Source organism: Callorhinchus milii, unplaced genomic scaffold, assembly GCF_018977255.1.
Source record: "Callorhinchus milii isolate IMCB2004 unplaced genomic scaffold, IMCB_Cmil_1.0 Scaffold11, whole genome shotgun sequence".
NCBI lineage: Eukaryota > Metazoa > Chordata > Chondrichthyes > Chimaeriformes > Callorhinchidae > Callorhinchus > Callorhinchus milii.
The window spans coordinates 15,620,480-15,641,889 of record NW_024704752.1 but is presented as its reverse complement, the minus strand read 5'-3'; the positions used below and the strand labels follow the sequence as shown (position 1 = coordinate 15,641,889).

Genomic DNA, 21,410 nt, shown 5'->3' with positions numbered 1-21,410 from the left:
TATGAGATAGTAATACATTCCAAATGATGCTTAATAGCATACGAAGCACTAATCATGGTAATTGGTTGCCATATTTTCCAACTAACACCATCCTATCTGTCAGGACTTTGGCTTGTGAACAAGTGTCATTGTTGAGCCAGACTGACTAGACAATAATCAATTTATTGGATTACTGTGGACCTCAGCCACAGCTCTTTGCCCATGGGAGAGCCTGCTTAGCTTTATTGATCTGCAAATGGTAAGACTTTCATAATGCTTACCATCCCCATTTTTGAAAATAATGCCCACTGGCTCCCCTCCAGACATCTTGTTGTTGTACAGTATCCACAGAGGTTTCATCTTGGAGTCCATGAACTTGCATTTGTCCACACTGTGTGTGAGAAAGAATCAGGAACAAGTTATTTCATGTTTGTTGGGGAGCAGGGAATTAGAAGAATTTACTGTTTCAGACAACTGCCGTACAGAGCAGATTTAGATTTCTCAAATTAACATACAGTTCATTTCAAGTTGTGCAATGGTTATTGTAACTCAAAAATAGATTGTATATGGATAAGCAAAAGGAAGACACTAAGATAGATAAAGTAGCACATTGCAATCCTTGTACAAGTTTCCAGCATTTAGGGAAGGAGCATTTTAAACCTAGCCTCATTTAACAGGGAAAAGAGTTTTACGATGCTGTAACACAAAGCACCATGACTGCCAAAACAAAGATAAATGGCTTTTCTGTTCAAGATGACTTCATTCTGCAGCTCTGAACTGCTGGCTCAGGACAATGTTGGACAATGTCATTGTAAGCTCCTTCCGCACTCCAAAAACGTTTGCTTATTCACCAGGATAAATATTCAACTAATAAACAGTATCTTCCTGTAAAACTACATGTAACTTCACCTTCTCATAAATATCCAGCAGTACAGCATCTTACTGCACATTCCATTACTGTTTGATCAGAGTTTTATCTCCTGCAATCATGATTTGTGAAAATATCACGTTTGGATTTTGTTTCAGCTTTTGTTTTCTAGCCCTTTTCTTCTGGCCTGTGCTACATCGGTCTTAGTTGTCTGCCTCTACTCTTCCCAGATCTGTTTTAATCCTAGCTTTATTCCACCCTCTCTACTGCACTAATTTCCCGCACAACCGCTATTTTCAAGGAATTGAGTGGACGCAGCCTGAATTCATGTGGCATAGGATCCATGAAGGACGCAAGTCGATTCAACGATGCTACAAATCCCACTTATCGGACCTCTTTGGAATGGTCAATTAAATGTACCAATTTTCAGTAGCAAATTCATGCGCATTTAGTACAGGCCATTACTGCTGTCCAATGCTGCTATACCGCACTTGAAGAACCAGTGTGAATGGGCATACATGCATCTTATGTGTTTTAGTACTTAAATCAGTAATATGTCATCCCTTCGTAGCAAAGGTTAACCTAGACTGCACAGTGGGAGTTAACAAACCTCCCTCAACCTGAAACAAGTTTGCAAGCTCATGACATTCTTGTGAGGTCAGCTCACCATTTGGACCATTTTCAAACAGCAAACTTCCTCTAGATTTTTGTTAAAAACAAGAAATGGATTAGAGATGTAGAGGACTTACTTTAGCTTTGAAAGGATAACGCTGGGATTCAGAGGAGACTGGAGGTCAGAGAGTGCTTCTGTGTACACAGGCTGTTTTAGGCAAGTATTCATTACCTCTTTCACTTTAGTCCTTGTTACTTTCAAGTAGCTAAGTTTCACTAGATTATTGATAGCCTTCAATTTACTGAGGGCTTCCATCTGAAAAGAAGATAGTCAAGAGATTCGGATATTAATAGATGTAACCTGTGATTTTATTTTCACAAGCAAGGCTCAAGTTATCATACACCAGCTTCAGTGATCATAAGGAGTGCACAGAAAAGATAAATAGAGAACATCTGGGTCTTAAAGCTGATAAAGTCTTCGATTTTAATTTAATAATTTTTGCTGTTAACCCATCCCTCCATTTCTCTCAATTGTTTTGAAGAGATCTTCGAAAACGATGAACTATAGTTCTCAAAAAAGATGGAAAGATGTGGAATGCTACACAGCTCAGTGGTTTTTGTGTTTCTTTTAGTGGGTCAGGGTTGCAGGAGCTGTACTTACATGTCCCTGGTTTGCAAACCCACTCCTATGTTACAGGTAATGTGCAAAATCTGTCAGCCCAGAGACTGGCGTCTCTGTATACCTGCCAGGACTCAAGATTAATGCGGAAAGATCCCAAAACTGAGTGTGCAAATGAAAGGACAGTATTTACTGTTCTCTAATCACCGGATTGAATGATTATTGAGCAACGCTACCTTAATAGAGGTTGAGAGGAATAAAAATATTTACACAGAATTCTACATTCATAAGCAAAACATCCTGCTTAAAACATACACTGCACAGGAGTGCTCCAGCATTGGTTTTGTCGCTAACCTCAGTCCATGTCTCCGAAACATTATGCATTTCTCATTGCCGATCTCATAGAGTACCATTGTACAGTCAATGAGCAACACACTCAATTAAAGCAACAGATTTGTGTTCCAAATATTGCATTTTAGACCCCCTAAACCTCAGGCAACAAAATTTGTTCTCCACGATAACTCCGAGCCACAAGTAAGTTGTATTTTAAATATTAATTTGCAAAGCTATTATTATTTCAGTTCTCACTTTGAAACAGAGGCCAACACTGACATAATCCATGTAAAGGAAATGATTCCAGATTTAGCAGCCTTTAATCCCTAATATATGCACAAGGAAACAGGACTAACTTCCAAACTACATGCTTAAGAGTTAGAAATATATAGACCTAATTTGTGATACTTTTTAAAATGGGATTCTTTAATACGGAAACTTGAGTCGGACAAATGTGGACTTACTTTGAATAACTGGAAGTACATCACAAAAATATACAGTCAATTCACTTTACAGTATTTTCTGTGAAGCGCTTTGAGACATCTTTGAGACAGGCATTGTATCAGAATGCATGGATTATTATTGTGGCGCCAATCCACGGGAGGTCAGCTTTGGTGTGATCTACTTCTGGAGTGGATTTCCCACAGATTGGCAGGGAATGCAGTCACAAAATATAACAAATTTGTCCACAAATATTACCCCGCATGTAACAATACACAAAACGCTCGGTCAAAATTGTACCCTAAAATTCATTTTCTGGTAAATCCAGCAAGTTCAAGCTCGAATGCTCAATAACCGTAAGACGTTATTGAAATTTCTTTGGGGGATGGTCAGTTCCTGATTTCAGCCACAGGGTCACGAAGGGCCAACCAAAATTGTCCCCGATGGAAGGGAATAGAAAAAGGGAATAGAGATGGAGCTTCTTCCCCAGTCATTCTTACAATAGGCAGCAGCAGCTGGATAGAGAAGGTAGTTATATAATAATAATAATCCTTGCATTTGATATAGCGCCTTAACATGTCTTCAAGATTTCTCAAAGAGCTTCACAGAATACACTGTAAAGGGAATAGACTGCATATTTTGTGGGCGAAGCACAGCAGCCAATTGCACACAGCAGTGTCCCACAAACTGCCGTGGATAGATTGCAGTACTCCTGTCAAATTCACACAAATTCACAGTGAAAAAGGAACCTTATAAAAATATCGCTTCCCTCCTGAAATAATCTGTTCTAAAATTAGATACTTCAACTTAATTTTCTGCAAGGAACAATCAGAAGGTTGATTCCAATCCTTTCAATTTCCTTTTGAATCTTTTAGCCTCTCCCATATATCCCCCAATAGCAAGATGTTGAAGGTACTATTGTATTAATTGGGAATAGAAACATTTACAATTAACATTATTGTATTCATCAATAGATTAAATGTAGGAAATTAGAGATACATTTCCTTTGTGTGCAGTGCCATTATTACTCTTACTGAAATTAGAGCATCAATAAAAATATGATTGGCGTAAAGGCGATTCCTGAGCTCAGTGTCAGCTCATTTTGATACCGAAAAGAAAACATGCAACTGCTCTGGAGAGGAGGGGGTTTGGTTTTAACAAGTCCGAAAAGAACCTTAGCAATTCCTTTAGATATTTAAAGTCTCCACAGACAGGATGCTGTGGAAATTGTACGTTTGATTTTGAAATGTTGACAGCAAAAAACAGCCAGGTCAGCCATCTGTCAAAACCAACACAGCTCCAGGTTTCCACCAATGTCTTGACACAGAGAAACACATCCGATAAGGGGCAAATGGAACCTGCACTGGACAAACAGGAACTTTTTGAAGTATTTGCTCTTTGAATTTCTTCCGTGTTTATACAGTTGGGAACGTCCTCAACTCTGTTGACATCTGAGTTCCTGATGATCTTTTTGGAATTGAAACTTATAATTTTAATTGACCTGTATCATAAATGACAAACAAAAACTTGTTTCCGATGCACCACAACGAGGAGAATTCCGACTATCTTTTTCATGTGCGGTGGTTATATTGATGAGCTGCAAAACCACAAGGTGCAACTTTGAGTTTAAAAAGATCAATGGAACACTCTAAGTATTGGGTTCCTTTTACAGTTTTGAAATATATTTTGTGATAGGATTAAAAGTGACTTTTTGGAGTTCAACGCTTAAATCGTTTGAAAACATTAATACTGTAATTGAAAAAAAAATCGAATCAAATGCCCTATTGCTGTCAGATTTTTAAAATTATGGTTCCTGAATATTGTGAAGAAACTAAATACCTGTTTGGAAAGCTCTTTTATGTGTGTGAAACTTCCCCGACAGTAGGACTCCAAGATCAGGCCAAATTGCAGGGAAGTAGCAGGCAAATGCATCTCAGACCTGAAAGCGAGTTAAACAAAGGAAATCAGGATCTGCCTTAAGAGTTATTGGCACAACAAAATAATGTTGGATTGAAATATAAAGTGTTCAGAATAGAGACGAAATGGGATATTGATCTTAATAATGGCAACGGCATCCAATATATTTCCATGTGTCAAGATCTGCTCACCTGAGATGCCAGAACAGGAAGTGACCTATTCTTCTGTTGGCTTGCGCTCGCTCCAAAAGAAATCTGGAAAGAGCACAGTCAAAGTATGGTTCATATTTCAGCACTTGCACCAGCTGTAGGAGGTACTGGGAGAGTTCTTCATCACTGGCAGGGAGAAAGGACATTGGGAGCTTGTGTTAAAAAGATTTGCATGAATGGCTATGTTCTTTACACAAAGCTCGATTTGATTTCGAATTGAAGTGTTTCCCAGTGTTGCTCAAAATTCTGGTTTAATTTTGCAAATCCCCTTATCCAGATTTAGCATATTTTTAAAAATAGGCAAACAAAGATTTTTTTTTAATTAAACAATGTGGGTTTTTATATTTTCTCTGCAAGAATTAGATTATCTTCTCATGGGAAAAAAATGCTGATGGGTGATCACACAAGCGTTATATATGAAGATTACCCACCTTTAATAATTGGGTCTATTTGGGGGTTGGGTTTCACTGTGTACGGAGCAATTACATAATTAATCAATACAAAAGATTAGAGGGATAAGTTTATATTAACGCTGGCTCCTGCCTATATTCTAGTTTACCCAAGCGCCCGTTCTTTATACATGTGCTTAGACAATCAAGTCTATCTTGTTCCGATTGCTGGAAATATAGATTTTTAGTTACTTGTTTATAATAGGAAACACCATTTCCCCCCACTCTAGCCCAGTGGCACCGATGCCTATTGTAATGCCCTCACCACCCCACCTGCAGTGAGATCTGTTAAGCTCAGGAAACGCCAAGAAATTAATCTGGGAACTTCTTAAACAAAAGTCCTCAATTTAACAGTGAATCTGCAAACTGAGTCCAAACTTAAATCTGTAAACATATCAAACATCAACAACTGATTTGTTTTCATTGAAGTTTCATTTGCACAACAGTTAACATAGCTTCCAAATGCTCAAATCAATGCCACTTTGCGGTTCCTTTCTGTAACACACGAGTCCTTAGTGTGCATCGAAAATAAACAATCTTCAAAGAGTAGCACTGGTGCGGGTATTGCATTAAACAAACCTCATTTCTTTTAAGCACTTCACTGCGTACTCCCTCACATACTGATCTGGGTAGTTGAAGTCCAGGAGTTCCAGTGCGTCTCTCGGACACAGTTTGATCCATATCTGCAGCAAGGCTTGGAGCTTCAATAAAAGATCAGAGATGAGGTTAGATACACTCGATTAAAAACTACTCCGGCTTACTGAAGTCCACTGAGAACCTCAGCACATGCACAGCAAATGCATAAGAATCACGTGATACCAGTTGTGTTTGCTCATCTGTACAAGTCAACCATTACAGACAGAGACATTTTAGATCGAGCTGGATAATATAGCCATCTTGTTTATGTGCCTTTACTAACAAGCACATGAAAAACAACATGGCACCAACTCAATTAGGAATCTAAAAGCCCAGTCTCGTATATATGTGGCATAGATATACAAAAAAAGAGGCTAGAGATGTTCCAACATAATAATAATCCTTGCGTTTGATACAGGGCCTTATTGCGTCGTTGAGATGTCTCAAAATATACAGTAAAGTGAATTGACTGCATATTTTGTGGGCAAAAACATGAGATGAGAGCAAGAGATAAAATTAAAATCAAAAGAATAAACCTGGTTAGTTAAACGAGATGGAAAGAGATGTATTTGTGTCCCCTTTGGCTAACTTTTAAAGATGATTTACACTTAGTTTACACACAATGCAAGAGAAAATTGATTCTCACTACCTAAGGGTCAGGCTGCAGAAGGCAGTAAGACTTGTGTAATCCTTCACTGCTGGAATTACACGTTTACTAACTGCATTAAAGAAGAAAAATAAATCAGTATCCATTAAATATGACTGAAGAGGGGCGCGAGGGGGAGGGTGGGGGGGGAAACACATCACTTTCTTAGCATTTGGGGAGTAAGAAACCCAGTATGTTTAATCCATTCAGTGTTCTACAATTAGATCAGCGGTAACACAACTATTTCTGTTATGAGATCTCTTTGAAGGTGCTGTAGGAATTGCAGACTGAAGTACACAATATTGAAGTACTGTGTTGTCCATCTTAAATTCCAATAATCATTCCGCATTAAATGAGGTTAATGCATTTATCTTGCGAATCATCAGCAGGGAGTTTCCCAGAAATCAATGACGTGGCTGAGAATCACAATGAAAACTAAAACAGCTATTCCCAAGCACTCATATCTTTAAAAATATGTGAGCCAAAATAGCATAACCTTCTTAAGGCTGAAACGAATTCCAGCCTCTGAAAAAAAATTGTTATGCCTCCTTTACCAATAAAGAACCGATTTAAGATTTCCCCCTTAGAGAGTGCACTTTTTGGTTGCCTCTGAAAGACAGCTCCATATTGGGGTGGTCTATTATACAATTTAGAAAATTAAATTAAATTTTGCTTCTCCTTTAAGCGGGTTCCAGCATCGAAGTAGAAAAAATATTTTGTTAAGTTAGCAAAATTAAGCGTGTGTATTGATAACTAATGTAATCAACCCCTGGAGAAGAAATAATCAGTGCCAAAAAACAGACCATTTGTTCCATTATTTCCATCATGCATATCCTTACACTCTGTATACAATATGTACACTAATTTTTCCCCAAATACAGTCTAAATTGAACAGGAGCCTAAGAGTCGAGACAGTGCGATTTAATCTCAGCTTCTCTATTAATGACAGAAGGGGTCCAACTGATCTGTTATCATACGTTTGCAATTATCCAACAAGCTTCACTTCTACAAGTTATACTGAAACCATCTTTCATACAGATTGACACAAATGAGTTAAGTGAATGAATTAAACAAACAGATATTGTTCCAGGGTTAAGCTTTTCAGCAGATAATCATCAACTGCCACAATTTTCTTGTACAAATGGGTCAGTCAGCCCGACTCCCTTACATTTCCTAGCAAAATATGCCCTTTTGAGACTTTATGTGCATTTCCACCTTGGCTGAATGAAAAGTACGGGCACAATGAAATTGTGCAAGGAGAAAACCAGTACACTGGAGTGCAATGATTTCTGTGCAGATCATGTTGAGAGCTGCAATGCAGCTTTTTCCTGTTGTTGATCTAACAGCATGGGCCTTTCCTCCTTCACCCAGAAAAACTGTTTCTTTGGTCACATGTTTCTGCAATACCAACATTTTACATTCAGGAAGCAGATACCTAAATTCAAAATTGATTTCACTGCTGGATTGAAAATGTTTTTTTTAATGTCTTTAAACTTTTGGGGCTGCGGTTAAACCTTCTGCACAAACGATAATAATAATAATCCTTGCATTTGATATAGCGCGTTTCACGTCGGGAGGACGTCCCAAAGTGCTTCACAGAACGCACTGTAAAGTGAATTGACTGTATATTTGTGGGCGAACGCGGCAGCCAATTGCGCACAGCAATGTCCCACAAACAGTCGTAGATTGAAAATGACCAATTTATTATTGTTTTTGGGTTTGGAGGGATTATTATTAGGCTCTGTGTGGAGTAAGGAAACTTGTCCAAGATTTCGCCCTGCTTGGAATTGAACTCAGGTCTCTCGCTTGCTAACACGACAAACCTAGGGAATAATAGATGTTGGAAGGGATTACTTGCCTATCTTCAGAGATAGGGAACAAATCTCCAAGGCAAAGTTTTGAAAGTTCGCTAATCAGGCCATACCTTGCCAGGACAGCAAATCACGTTATTTATAACGTCTAATGGACTTTAACTGACAATTAAGTTACCATTTCTCAGCACAGCCTCTGGCGGAAGCTTTGTGAAGTAACAATAACATAGTTCTGTTGGTGGATGAAAATACCACGATCAGTAATGCTGATGAACAAGGACGACAAGCAAAAGCCTTTCGTACTCAATTCCACTCAAACGTCTGAAAATTACCTGCACTCAACTTTACATTACTTTGTTTGAAACACATCCACAAGATAACTTCTTTTTGTAATGGTTATTATCTAAATTCACAGCTTGTTGCTCCATTATTGTACAGTTGGATCATCCAAATGCCTATCCATAAAATGCCACAACTCCAAAAGAGAAGCAGAGGTCCAATAAATCGGTTTCCAATTTCAAATCACTACCTATGTTCTGTTGGAGCTGCCGTGTCCTTTAGTGTCCTATTTACTTTACCACACTCCTGCCAATAGAACTTCAGATTACCTACAGAACATTTACCAAGTCCTGAATGAAGCACATTTGTATTTCCACTCAATTTGTGTGCTGTGAAGCATTGTTCTGCTGTACTGCCTTGTTGTGAAAATTCCCCCAGAGCACTGGACCCAAGAGGGTCATTGATGTACAGGTTTAAAAACAAGTCTTTGTTAAAAGAAAGTATCTTGCATTAACGACATTCCTATGACCATCCCAAAGCCGTCCAATAAAAACTAATTAAAAGTAATAATGTATGAAGGTTAAAAAGTAACGGATGCATTTTCTTACTAAAAATGTAATTATTCTGCCCGACAATTCCCATGTATACACTCTGGATCCTCTCATCAGAGCTCAGCGGAAATCAGACCTGTAAAAGTAGCCAGGGAAATTCCAAAAATACTGGCAAGTTTGTTGATATTCCTAATGTCATTCTGTTCAGATGGGAAGCACAGGCCAATGAGCACAGCAACTAGGGTGGGTATCTGGCAATAGCAACCAGAAGGTCACAGTGCAACAAGGAGGGTGTTTTGACAGCAGTTCAGGGTATATTTTAGCATCTGGATCAAATTTGTCACTTTAGAAGCTCTACAAGTCCCCCAAAGTCCAGGAAGTATGTATTTTTGCCAGAAGCTTGGGGGGGTTGAGGGGAGGAAGAGAGAAAGAAGGGATAAAGGGGAATAAAAATAAATTTTTAATAGGTTTCAACATATTCGTATATGATGGAGCAATTCATTAGCACCCCACGTGTCTAAGGATCAATTTGTTCACAGTAAAATTACACGTATAGTGTTCACTCTTAAGGTATTTCCAAAGTCACAGCAACTTGGATGCCCTGAGAAATTCACTCGGGTCTACAAATGCTTCTTGGATATAATTATCATGATTTACATCGTTTGAAGGGGGTTGCAGGATTTCCCCATTTGTTTAGATCTTTCACAGGAGCTTACTTAACTCCACATCACTCACTGGCCGATAGCACTTCGCCGTGAAAGTAATTCTCGACAAGTTAATTAACTGATCATATTAGATACCCAAGCAGAATTAGATTACCTGGAATACAGTTATTTTCTCAGCTGATGAGTGTGAGCCAGGCAGCTTTAGAACACTTTACCTGGATAGGTTATGTAGTGATGTATCCCTCTCACTCTCCCAGCATAAGGTGCCTCTCTTAATTTCTTGCTCTTTTCCCAGAGGCCTTAAACTGGACACATTTTATACAGGTCATGTAAGCTTCCTGTCTGAAGGGCTGTTGCTGACCAGTGAAACTGACCCACTTCCATAAATAAGCACACTCCTGTCTCTTTCCTTCATTTCTCCGCCCGTCAAAGATTAAATTTAACTCAATCATCAAAGCACATAAATAGCGCATGGCGTTTTTGGTCCTGCTACATCATATAGGAAACCCATTACGGACTATGTTTTCCTTCTGATCATTGACCGTTCATGAATTTCAATCCTTCCAGAACATTCTTTTAAACCTACGTCTGCTGGGCTACACACTGGTTTGAAGGAGATCAAGTTTTTTTTTTTTTTTTTTACCTACTGATATGCTACCACCTCAGCAAGTCTGTGGCTATTCCTGTCCACTATGTGTGAATATACATTTTCTGTGACCCTCCATTTTTCTACAGACAGACTGCGCAGGAATATAGTCTGTTTTATTCAGTAGTCAGGACTATGCACATGTTACGGGAGGGGGTGTGGGGGGAAGGGGGCAAACTGCAGAGTCACAAAAGGATTCATTACTCAAAAATCTCAGATGCATCGTGGAAACTCCACTCGGATGGATGTTGATTTCCACAATAATGACATCCGAACAGAGTACCAGAGCGTTGGCTACAACACATCCAGATTCGCTGCTTACAAATCCTTTTGCCACCAGCGCAATTTCTAGCTCCATTGTGTGATAGTAAAAACTGATGTATTGCATTGTTTTACTCGCAACACCTCATTTATAACAACTAGGAGTCAAAACAAGACAAAAAGAAATCAGATACCTGACCACCATCTGGTACTGTAACATCCCAAAGCAAAAGGAAAATTCACCTAAAATCAGAGCCAGAAAGTGAGCGGTTGTAAAAGGTGAGAGTGCAGTCAAATACCAGCATGAAGCTTTGGGTGCAGACTGCAAAATACAAGTTACTTCTGCAGGTGGAGATAAAAGCAAAACCATAATTGCTATGTAATGAAAAGTGCAACAGAAATAATAACTGCTCTCAAACGCTAATCAAACTGCACTTTTTGTATTCCTAATTTTTTTTTTAAAAAATGCGTTTGAATAACCTGGATCGGAATGTGGTTCAATTTCACAAGATAGGTTTGGAGGTCCTTGAGTCTACCTGATCTCAATTTGTTTTTAAAAACACTAAAAACATGTACATGTCCTCACACAATGTGGATTTCAGAGATGCCACATTCCAATAGATGCCATAGAATTTCCTCGAACTGCAACAGAAAACGATGGTTGGGAGATAGTTGTGGACATGGCAGCCTTTTTTTGGCCACTTTGGATATTTTCTGCTTTTGTCTCCTGTTATTGAAACCAGCCCCATAAAACAAGCATGAGGAAGTATTTTCTAATGCATGTCTGTAGCATAAATAAGGCACTGGATTTTCAAGAATTTCTATTGTTTTCTAAAGGCAATGGCCAGCCACTGTAGCCTAAAGTATATGGAGTTATTAATTCCACAGTATTTCAAAATGTGCTGAAAAATACCCTCTTCTCTTGCCTACAGCTGTTCTATAATAATGTTCTAGCCAGCAGTCTGTCCTGCACATTGCTCATACGGAATAGATTAATCAAACCCCAATATTACCAAGGAGCCCTGGATAGATGTACACATGTACAAAGACAGCTTCTGCACTGCCAATTACATCTGATCAAACGTGTTCTGCATTAATACTGTGTGAAAACGTTCCGACAGGATTTTGATTCATTAGTGGCTGTTAGCTGAGGTGAACTTGCCTTCCATGAATGACAACAGAAAGGGAACGTCAGAGAATTGCTCGGCCATGGCTCCTCATCTTTCCCCCCCATCATCATTACCAACAATTTCTAAAAAGCCAATTGACCAAGAAACATCAGATCTTCGCTGGTGTGCTGAGCAAATTTCGAACTGTTGAATTTCAGACCTGCAGCACGTTCAATGTAATTTTCTCTGGTTTATCATCTGAAACAGTCCAATCGAACAGCTATCCAGCAGTGAAGAGGACTGTAGAATGACTGCACAGCACCAGGTCATGAGAAACATGCTTCTAGAACCATAGAAATTTACAGCACAGATGGGCATTTGGCCTATCGTGTCTGGGCTGACACCTCGAGAGCAAGCTTTTCAGTCCCACTCACATGCCCTTTCCCCATATCCCTGTAGCTGACTCTTTTTATATATATTTGTCTACTTTCTTCTTGAAGACCAATATGGATTTTACCTCAACTACTACTCCCGGACAGGCATTCCACACCCACTACTCTGTGCATGAAAAAAGTTTATCCTAGCCTCCCATTTGCTTGTTGACTATCTTAAATCGATGCTGTCGTTACTGACTCACCCGCTAGTGGAAATAATTTCTCCTTACTGACTCAATCAAAACCCCTCACAAGTTTAAAGACAGGTCTCCCTTCAACCTTCTTTGGTATAAAAAAAGTCCCAGTTCCTCCACTTCGCCCACAAAATATACAGTCAATTCACATTACAGTATATGCTGTGAAGCACTTTTGAGACAACTCAATGACATGATAAGGTGCTATATCAAATGCAAGAAATTTTTGTATTATTATTTCCACTTATAGGTCAAACTACTCAACTGATTGTGTACCTCCTCTCCACCCAGTCTACCGCCCATCTTTCCTTAGGTGCAGTGTCCAATACTGGACACAATATTCAGGTTCCCTTATCCCTGCCTTAGCTTCTTTCCCTCCCCTCTTTGCCTCTCATTCCCCCAGGTCCTGATCTTAACCTGACCACTATTGAGCAATCCTTTAAGATCGGGGCCTTACGCAAGCAAACAAAAGTGAGCCACGTTATTAGGGACTTCCTGATATAGTATTAACATGAGTTTAGTCACAGGTTCCTTGTTTTTTGGTGCATTAAATAATTGCTTTTCTTCTTCAAGTGTTTTTGTCACGTCAACATACTAAAATTAACCAGAGAGGATTCTTTTTTCTAAACTGACGAGACTGTGGCTTCAGAGGTCAGCAGAGTCATTCAACTCGTGGCACGAATCTATGGGGTTTTCTCAACAAGATCAAATAGTTACCTAAATTGAAAACAAATAGAAATGGAATTGAACATTGGAGAAAATCCAATTAATTTAATCCCTGAATTCTTAAAGAAGAAATTATTGGGAATGTTTTCTTGAACGCTTAAAAAAGTGTTCACATTAATTTGGGACTTCTTGAAACCGCACATCTTACGAAAACATTTAAGACAGTAGTTTCCTGTTATTGTCACTTTTATCTAGTCAGCTCAAATAAAAAGAGAACGAGTGGAGTGAGGAAGCAAAGCAGCTTTTAGTTCTGGATATTGTAAATGAAATTACAGATTCTGTCCCCTGGCATGTACCCTGAGTTGAGTGATCAATTAACCTGGATGATTGTTGGCTCGGACATCAGGAAAATCTCCCTTCTATTCTTTTCAATACTGTCTTGGAACTTTAACCTTCATCTGGGAACAAGTAGACTGGACCTCATGTGGATTTATACAAGGTTCAGGAAGTAATCTTAGAAGATTATACATTTAAAAATATCACCAAATAATGCAAAAACTATGTATTTACCAACCCAATGTGCAGGTTGGGCGAGGACAGGTTTGGGCTCAGCTGTTATTAGGAATGCCCACATCACATTAAGATACATTAATTGATTTAAAGGTGCTATACAAACATTATTGTTGTTGATAACCTTTAGAAGTTTCAATTCCGGCATTTGAAAAGTAAGGGCTCAAATTCAATAGCCTTACCTGAGCCACATCTTCATGCTTACTCCACTTGACTGACAACAATAGTTTAGGCAATGACTGAGGAAAGTTTTCACGACAGTCATATCGCAGGGTCCAAATTAAATCCATCTCGTTTTCACAGAGTTGAGATAGTGGGTCCCGCTCCATGATTTCTTTCAGCTCAATGTGCAACTTCTTACCTCCTCTGCCCTGAATGATGCACAGTTAACAATGAAATACTGGTGAATTTGTTTTCAGAACACAAATTAGGTAACAAGAGTTTAAAATACCCACTTTTCATTGCTTACTACAATGCATTAACACAATTAACACACAATGCAACATCTAGGAAACCAACCTTTGAATCTGGCTTCGTCTATTGGGGCACTGGCCCTGTTAATATTAATATAATTAAGATTTTAAAAGACTGATCGATTTCGACCTTTTAAAAGTTAAGATTTTTTTAAAAAATAAAAATGAAAGCATTTTGCTGGGTACAAAAAAATTAATATTGAATTATTTTGCTGATAAACCCGTCAGAAACACCCACCCCTATTGAGTACGTAGTGGTTTATTGTATTGTAATTGAGTTAAGGAGCACTAGATGGCACTGCTGTATGCACCACTCATCTCACTCGGGAAACTTACCGACATGCTTAGTGTATCATTGCTTCGAGCAATCTCAGCTGCCTTTTCCAAAATCTTTTTTTTTTTAAAAAAACACACAAGGGGTTGGGAGAAAGAAGAGAAGGAAAAAGACAAACGTTAAACATATTTCTACTTCAGCAAAATGTTATCGCATCCACGGCTATATTACTTCATATTCAAATTGCCTTTCAGTACCACCCAGAGAATCCTGGCAGACAGATAATCAGGCCACACGCCTCATGAAATACAACATCACTTCCTGCGTTTACTCCCCAATCTGTTTCTGACCATGTTCATTCATTAGAGAGCACTGTGTGAACAATTGTGCTGTACCCTTTTTAATTAAAATGGCACAAAGTACCTTCTAAGCCTCTCTTGTCGAACATGCAATACATCAGTACCAGACCTGTTACACAGCCTGTCCATTTCAAAATCAATTAGATAGCTGTATTTATACAGACAGTTTCCACTAACCAGCAAATTTAAGAGTATTGAGGGATAAGGGACAAGGGCAGTAATTGGAGCTGAGGTGGACATCATTGAATGGCGGAACAGGCTCGAAGGGCTGAACGGCCTACTCCTAATTTTATGTTTCATTGTATACCTGAATTGGGTTCAATATCTCAACAGATAGCAGACAGACAGTTAGCTATGTGTGATGTGGATAAATTGGTGCCTAATGTGGGATATCTCCTTTATAAATTCAATGCCCAAGTTACTGAATTAAATTACAAAGAATTTTTAATTTCACACGTTCGGTGCCTTTCCTCAAAGAAACTAAAAAGTTGAGTTACACCCAAAGGACAACTATTAATAGTGTAGAATCAGAATTAGATTAGGACTCCCTTCCATTGTGTAAATATGGGTTATACAAATAATCGTTGGAAGGGTGTAGTTACAGAATACACAACTAGAAAATAATTACTGGCTCTAGCCAGTCCAGACTGCAGGATATTTCTCGTATCTTAACATGTCCTACCTCCTCAGCAATTCTATACAACTTTGTTACAGACAAGGACACACCATTGGTAACCAGGAGAGGGATATAACATCATCAAGTTCGGGCTCAATACAAAAACTATTATTCACAGCTTCCTGCAAGATATTTTTTCAAAACACGGGAGAGATTTGGGTTTCATAAAATATTTATTGCAAACCCAAAACAAGTTGGGTCATGTTTTTCGATGCGCTTTTATGGAAATTTTGATTGCATTGTCCATCCAAGAAGCTGAGCAAGTTAAGAGCTGAGAATTCTATTAAAAAGATCATATTTGCCCAGCACTGCATTGTGTAACATGCTGCGTTTGCAATTCCCCATGTTAGCATAACCATCAGGGGAGATACTGAGCATAGGTTGTACATTTTCCATTTACTCCATAAAATGGTGGGGGGTGGGAAGGAGTGGAGAGATGACCTTGAGATCTTCTCATTCGTCTATGTCCAGGAAGTGGGGGCTGGATAATGTAGTGGGGTAACTTTACTGTGTTGGAGCAGATGGTGTGGGGACAGTTTCACTGTGACAACCTTCCAGTTTCCTTAATAAGGAATTATATTAGAAATCATAGACCACATTGCCACAGTGGGGATGGTCTTTTAAGATACCGATCAAGGAACATTGTTGGAGTAGTGTGCAGATAGTATTCAATGGAGCCAGTGAAGTGAAAAAACTATTCCATTCTTAACATTCCAGTGAATAAAACACGAGAAAAAATATAATTTTTTCTTTAAAAAATTAAAAACCAGGTTACACATTGTCAGATATTAAAAGGCAAACAAAGATATAACAGATACAAGTAGAAATCAATGGTGTGAAAGATGTAATAAAGGCTTACCTTATCAAAAGCAGGATAGTAGATGACCGATTTGCTATATTCCTGGAATTGAATATGTAAAGATGCAGCATTCTCACTGTATGGATTTGTCTGCACTGTTCCCATTGGATTCAGCATATCTTCCATTTCATCTGAAATAAATAATAATCCTGGCCTTTGATATAATGCCTTACTTATCACGTCTTCCAGACGTCTCAAAGCGCATCACAGAATATATTGTCAAGTGAATCGACTGCATATTTTGTGGGTGAAACACGGCAGCCAATTGCGCACAGAAGTTTCCCACAAGCAATCGTGGATTAAGTGACCACATTTTTTTGTTGTTGTTGAAGGGATTATTACCCCTGCAAAAGCAATCCGCCAATCGACTAACAAACGGGTTCCCAGTTACTCCTGAATAGAGGCTTGTGGAGTAAGGACACTTGCCCAATGTTTCGCCCTGCCCGGGAATCAAACCCAGGTCCTCTCCTTTGAGAGGCGAGTGCTCTAACCACTAAGCTACAGGACTCCACAAATACGAGGAGATTAGCTTGCCTGAGCATCTGTCCATTTTTATAGATTGGGTAAGACTAGGAGAAAACAAAGCATGTCAAAGCCCTCTTGTAAACCTACCAGGAAATGATGACCAGCAGTGCAGGTCAAGATCTCCACTCTTCAGCTGTGCTCTGAAGTCAAATACCATGGTGTTCACCCATGCAATCGGATAGTGCTGTTAACAAAGAGAAAATAACTTTTTTTAAAAAATCTGCTTTTTTTTTGATAAGATCATTCACAAGATTGATTTGGATCAGACCAATTCAGCCCATCTCATCCCTCCAGAACACACACCCTCCTGACCTCCCATCGTAGCATCAAACTGCTTTTCAAATAAGTCCAGTAGCCCAACCGAGTTATAAACTGCTCCCAACGGAGGCGATAATATACCGGGTCAATGAGGCATTACTGCAAGGCAAACTCTCACTAGCTCTTGCTTTAGAACAATGATTAATTATAAATAATAATAATTCGGAACTCAGATACTTCTCTGCTGGCATAATCTTCTCGATTTCGACAAAGAGAAAAGCATTAACATTATCTGAATCTAATATCATCCCGGGGCTTTTATATATTTGCGTCCACAAATGAAGAAAACAACACCTCATCCATCTATTCATGCTCTAAGGATTTGGTCTGAGTGTGAATGATGAATTCGTTGAAAGAAAGAAATTCTGTCTGAGGCTTCAAATTGTAAAAACAGCCTTTAACTTCATCTAAGTTTTTAAAAATAATTTTACAAACATACACACATGTGGGGAAAAGGGAATAAAGAAGTATAGAGGGAATAGAAAGTTAGAAATACTCACTACTTTTCCGGCTTTTCGAATGGTCTGGTACTTTGATGCATTCTTTGTTGATTTCTGCTTCTTCACTTTATCCATCACTCCGTATACCGCAAAGCACAATCGAGACATTCTTGGCAAGTCACAGAGATTAATTTCAAAGTCCAGGATCTCATTCCAGACCAGATCATTTTTGCCAGAAACTTCTGTGCTAACAACAGATTTAGAGAGGAGTTCTGTCCCATGGAAAATCCCTGCTCTGACTTGCACCTGCAGATACAGAAATACAAATGAGATTGATTATGAAGCAGCAACATGAAGCAACCAAGATATATTCAGCAGAAGCTCCACCAGCCCTTCCCCAACAGCATCATCTACCAACTACGTGCTACCATCCAAGAGCTTGGGATGAGGAAACTCCTTCAGATATTTGGTCTTAGACCTTCAGAACACCTATCATACATTGCTATCATACATTATCAGCAAGCTGTACATCCTCTACAGGATGTAAGGTATAATATTCCATTCCAATAAACATCTCTGGAATTTCCATGTAGAAATGGGATGCATGGAACTCTCGGTTTGGATTCTCCTCGGCATGGTGATGGATTTCCACAGCTGAACCCCAAAAATTATCATAACATATACAATATTTTGATCACCATGAGAAGAAGACTTACCCGAACTGCTTCATCTGCATTTATTTTGTTTCCTCGAATTAGGAGCATTTTGAACGGACTATTTATATCCCAAACGTTAGTTGCCATTTGCTACAAAATACAGAAAAGGCAACACAATTTAATACGCAGCAATGTACAGTATATAAATAATATTAATAATATGTGCATTTGACACACTTTATCACATCGAAAGTAATTGACCAATTTATGTGGAAGATTGTTGGCCAGGCCCATGGAGAAACTCACAAATTCGGCCATGGGGAGGAGGGGTGACAATGACAGAGCAAAGGCAAAACTACAATTAAGTAAACATTTAACTAAATTGACAAGAAAGCAAAACTCTTGCATTGAAAATTGGCAAAATATGCACTGCTTTCGTACTAGTAATGCAATAAAGTTAAAACTGGGTCCATGCTGATAAACTTTGTATACTACAATACAATAAGGCTTGGCAACATCACACATGTAACAAGAGGTTGTACTGTATAACAGAGATGTTCTTAGGGATTGAGTACTTACTGAGATGGTCCGCCTTTTGGGAGGCAGAGGAAGAGGAGCATTGGATATTTTTCGATGCAAAGCTACACCGATAGCTGACATTTCTCGGTCACACATTTCCTTAATGGTACAACAGTCCACAAGGGTCAGTTGGGGGTTGCTTCCTTTCAGCACGCAATTTCGAATATACTGTTTTAGAAATCAAAGAAATTAGGGAGTGGACATGATGGGTATTTTCCATTAAGAAATATCTTTAATGTATACAAAACCACCATTTATTTGCCTCCCGCACCCCAAGTCTTTTAGAATTTATAGGTTTAAAAAATGTATATGTTTGCACATCACTTACTACAAACCAGAATATTAGATCAGAGAAAGCTGAAGTGCAAATAAGATGTGTTTATTGCAACTGAAACTCATTGCAAAAAGTCCATGAGAAATACAGTTATAATTAAATTGTCACACTATCAGGGAAATTAACCCAATATCAGAATTCCTTTGGGGTAGTGGCTGAAAGGCCGGAAGCATTTTAAACATATCCTGGCTCATTCTAGTCAGGCTTAGACGTCCGACACTTCTATAAACTAAGTTTTCAGCACCTAAACTCCTTGAACCACTTGACTTTAGCAAATGGTTCAAGTCCATAAACCTCCACCTTGCTTTATACAATTAAGCAAGTTATCCAGAAAAAAACTACTCTTTTAATTAGCTGTGAAGTGGCAACAGCCCAAAACTGGATTCACCCCAGAGTCAGTCCTCAATCAATCAAAATAAAGAAAACTAAAGTTAAAGGACCAGACAGTAACTTGCACTAACAGCAGAGTTAGTTGAAGGACATGAATTCTGATAGGAAAGGTGATTTAATCACATGCTGATCCCTTAAAAAAAAATTGATTCTTATATTACACGATTGAGACTCACCAAATGTATTTTTAGTGAACAGCTTTCATTAGACATCAGGATAGGAAGTAATTTAAGTCATGATTTGCATTGAGGATCCATCTATGAGGATTTTAAGACCAATTCCCCATCTATAAAAGTGCAGACTCTTTAAAATAAAATTTAGCAGCTTTCTTGTTGTTGCACATTTTTTAAAACCATCTACTTTGGATTTGACAGGATGCCTGCTCATAGGCTGAACATACCCGGAACTGGATCAGCGGTTGCTCGCCAAATAAATATTCCTGTTTTCCACTAACGCGAAGAACAAAATCTCTGGGATTGAACTCCTCATTTTCCTTTCCATGGATAGTAAGTTGCTTCCGGATGGCAAGCTCATTTAGGTCAAGAGGGTTTAAATTGGGGGATATCTGGAAACTGAAGTTCTCCTAAAAGTAGAAAAAGAGAGATTTACATTTCTGTTATGAATAGCACTCCAGCTTTATAATACACAGTGCTCTGGGCTCAGATACAGGTTATTTATCTCAGTAATACTAAGCTCTACTGTTAGTAACATAGAGGCAGTCAGGTAAATCTCTCTTTGGTACCTGTTGTAATAGGATTGTGAACAAAGATTAGACAATGTCCCTCCAAATGTTATCGACTGAAAAACATAAGCAGCAAGTTCTGATACAATAATACTAATAATCCTTGCATTTAATATAGCGCTTTATCACGTTGTCGAGAGTCTCAAAGCACTTCACAGGATATACTGTGAAGTGTAATGACTGTATTTTGTGGGAGGAACGCAGCAGCCAATTGCGCACAGCAGATAAGCAATTAACTCAACTTGAAATCATTCCTTCTTCAAAGTTCAAATCGAGACATCCTTTACATTCCATTGATATTTATAGGAGGTCCCCAAATGGACCAGGTCTTCTCACAGTTTTGCACATCATCTTCTGCAATTACAGCAGTCTCTCTCAAATGTGTTCCACATTGCAATTCTATATTTTCCTCAAAAGGAGCTATTTTCTCAGCGTGTACCAGCTGGCATTGGAAACTCCTAGAATACTAATTCTGCCATTGATAATTAAGCTATTTAATTAAAGGACATGCACAATCAGGCAATACCACAGAGCACTACAGTCTTCATCACAGGCTTGCTATTTACCAAATGAGCAAGTACATTTTCACCACTCGTCTGATCTGCTTTCCTGCTCCCATTACCGACTTCACCATTGCTTGTGCCCTCTGAGAGGAGATACAGGCTAACCGAAGGTAAATTAGTCTAATGAACACCAAATTAAAATTACAATAATAAGGCACTAAAGGAACCAAATAAGTGCCGCAGATAAGCTTTGCACCCAAACGTTTTAAATTCAACTTAGGCTAAATATATAATACGCAATGCCTCATTTTGGCTTCCTCACCAACTGGTGAAATATATGTCGAAATAACTTTTTCTTTTCTTTGCACAATTTGTCCTAAAAAGATA

The 21,410-nt window shown here is 38.7% G+C and overlaps 1 protein-coding gene across 1 annotated transcript in view; it reads right to left on the bottom strand.

The window, feature by feature from the left end:
- Window positions 1-21,410, bottom strand: part of pik3cb (phosphatidylinositol-4,5-bisphosphate 3-kinase, catalytic subunit beta) — a 67,674-nt gene that overhangs the window by 7,388 nt on the left and 38,876 nt on the right. The window contains exons 5-17 of the mRNA XM_007888151.2: window positions 20,179-20,361; window positions 19,055-19,222; window positions 18,536-18,625; window positions 17,880-18,125; window positions 17,149-17,245; window positions 16,537-16,667; window positions 14,705-14,758; window positions 14,078-14,266; window positions 6,007-6,128; window positions 4,961-5,104; window positions 4,692-4,791; window positions 1,597-1,775; window positions 261-370 (exon numbers count right to left, since the gene is read on the bottom strand). Coding sequence (XP_007886342.1) covers window positions 261-370; window positions 1,597-1,775; window positions 4,692-4,791; window positions 4,961-5,104; window positions 6,007-6,128; window positions 14,078-14,266; window positions 14,705-14,758; window positions 16,537-16,667; window positions 17,149-17,245; window positions 17,880-18,125; window positions 18,536-18,625; window positions 19,055-19,222; window positions 20,179-20,361 — 1,813 coding nt within the window. The remainder of the gene's footprint in view (window positions 1-260; window positions 371-1,596; window positions 1,776-4,691; window positions 4,792-4,960; window positions 5,105-6,006; window positions 6,129-14,077; window positions 14,267-14,704; window positions 14,759-16,536; window positions 16,668-17,148; window positions 17,246-17,879; window positions 18,126-18,535; window positions 18,626-19,054; window positions 19,223-20,178; window positions 20,362-21,410) is intronic.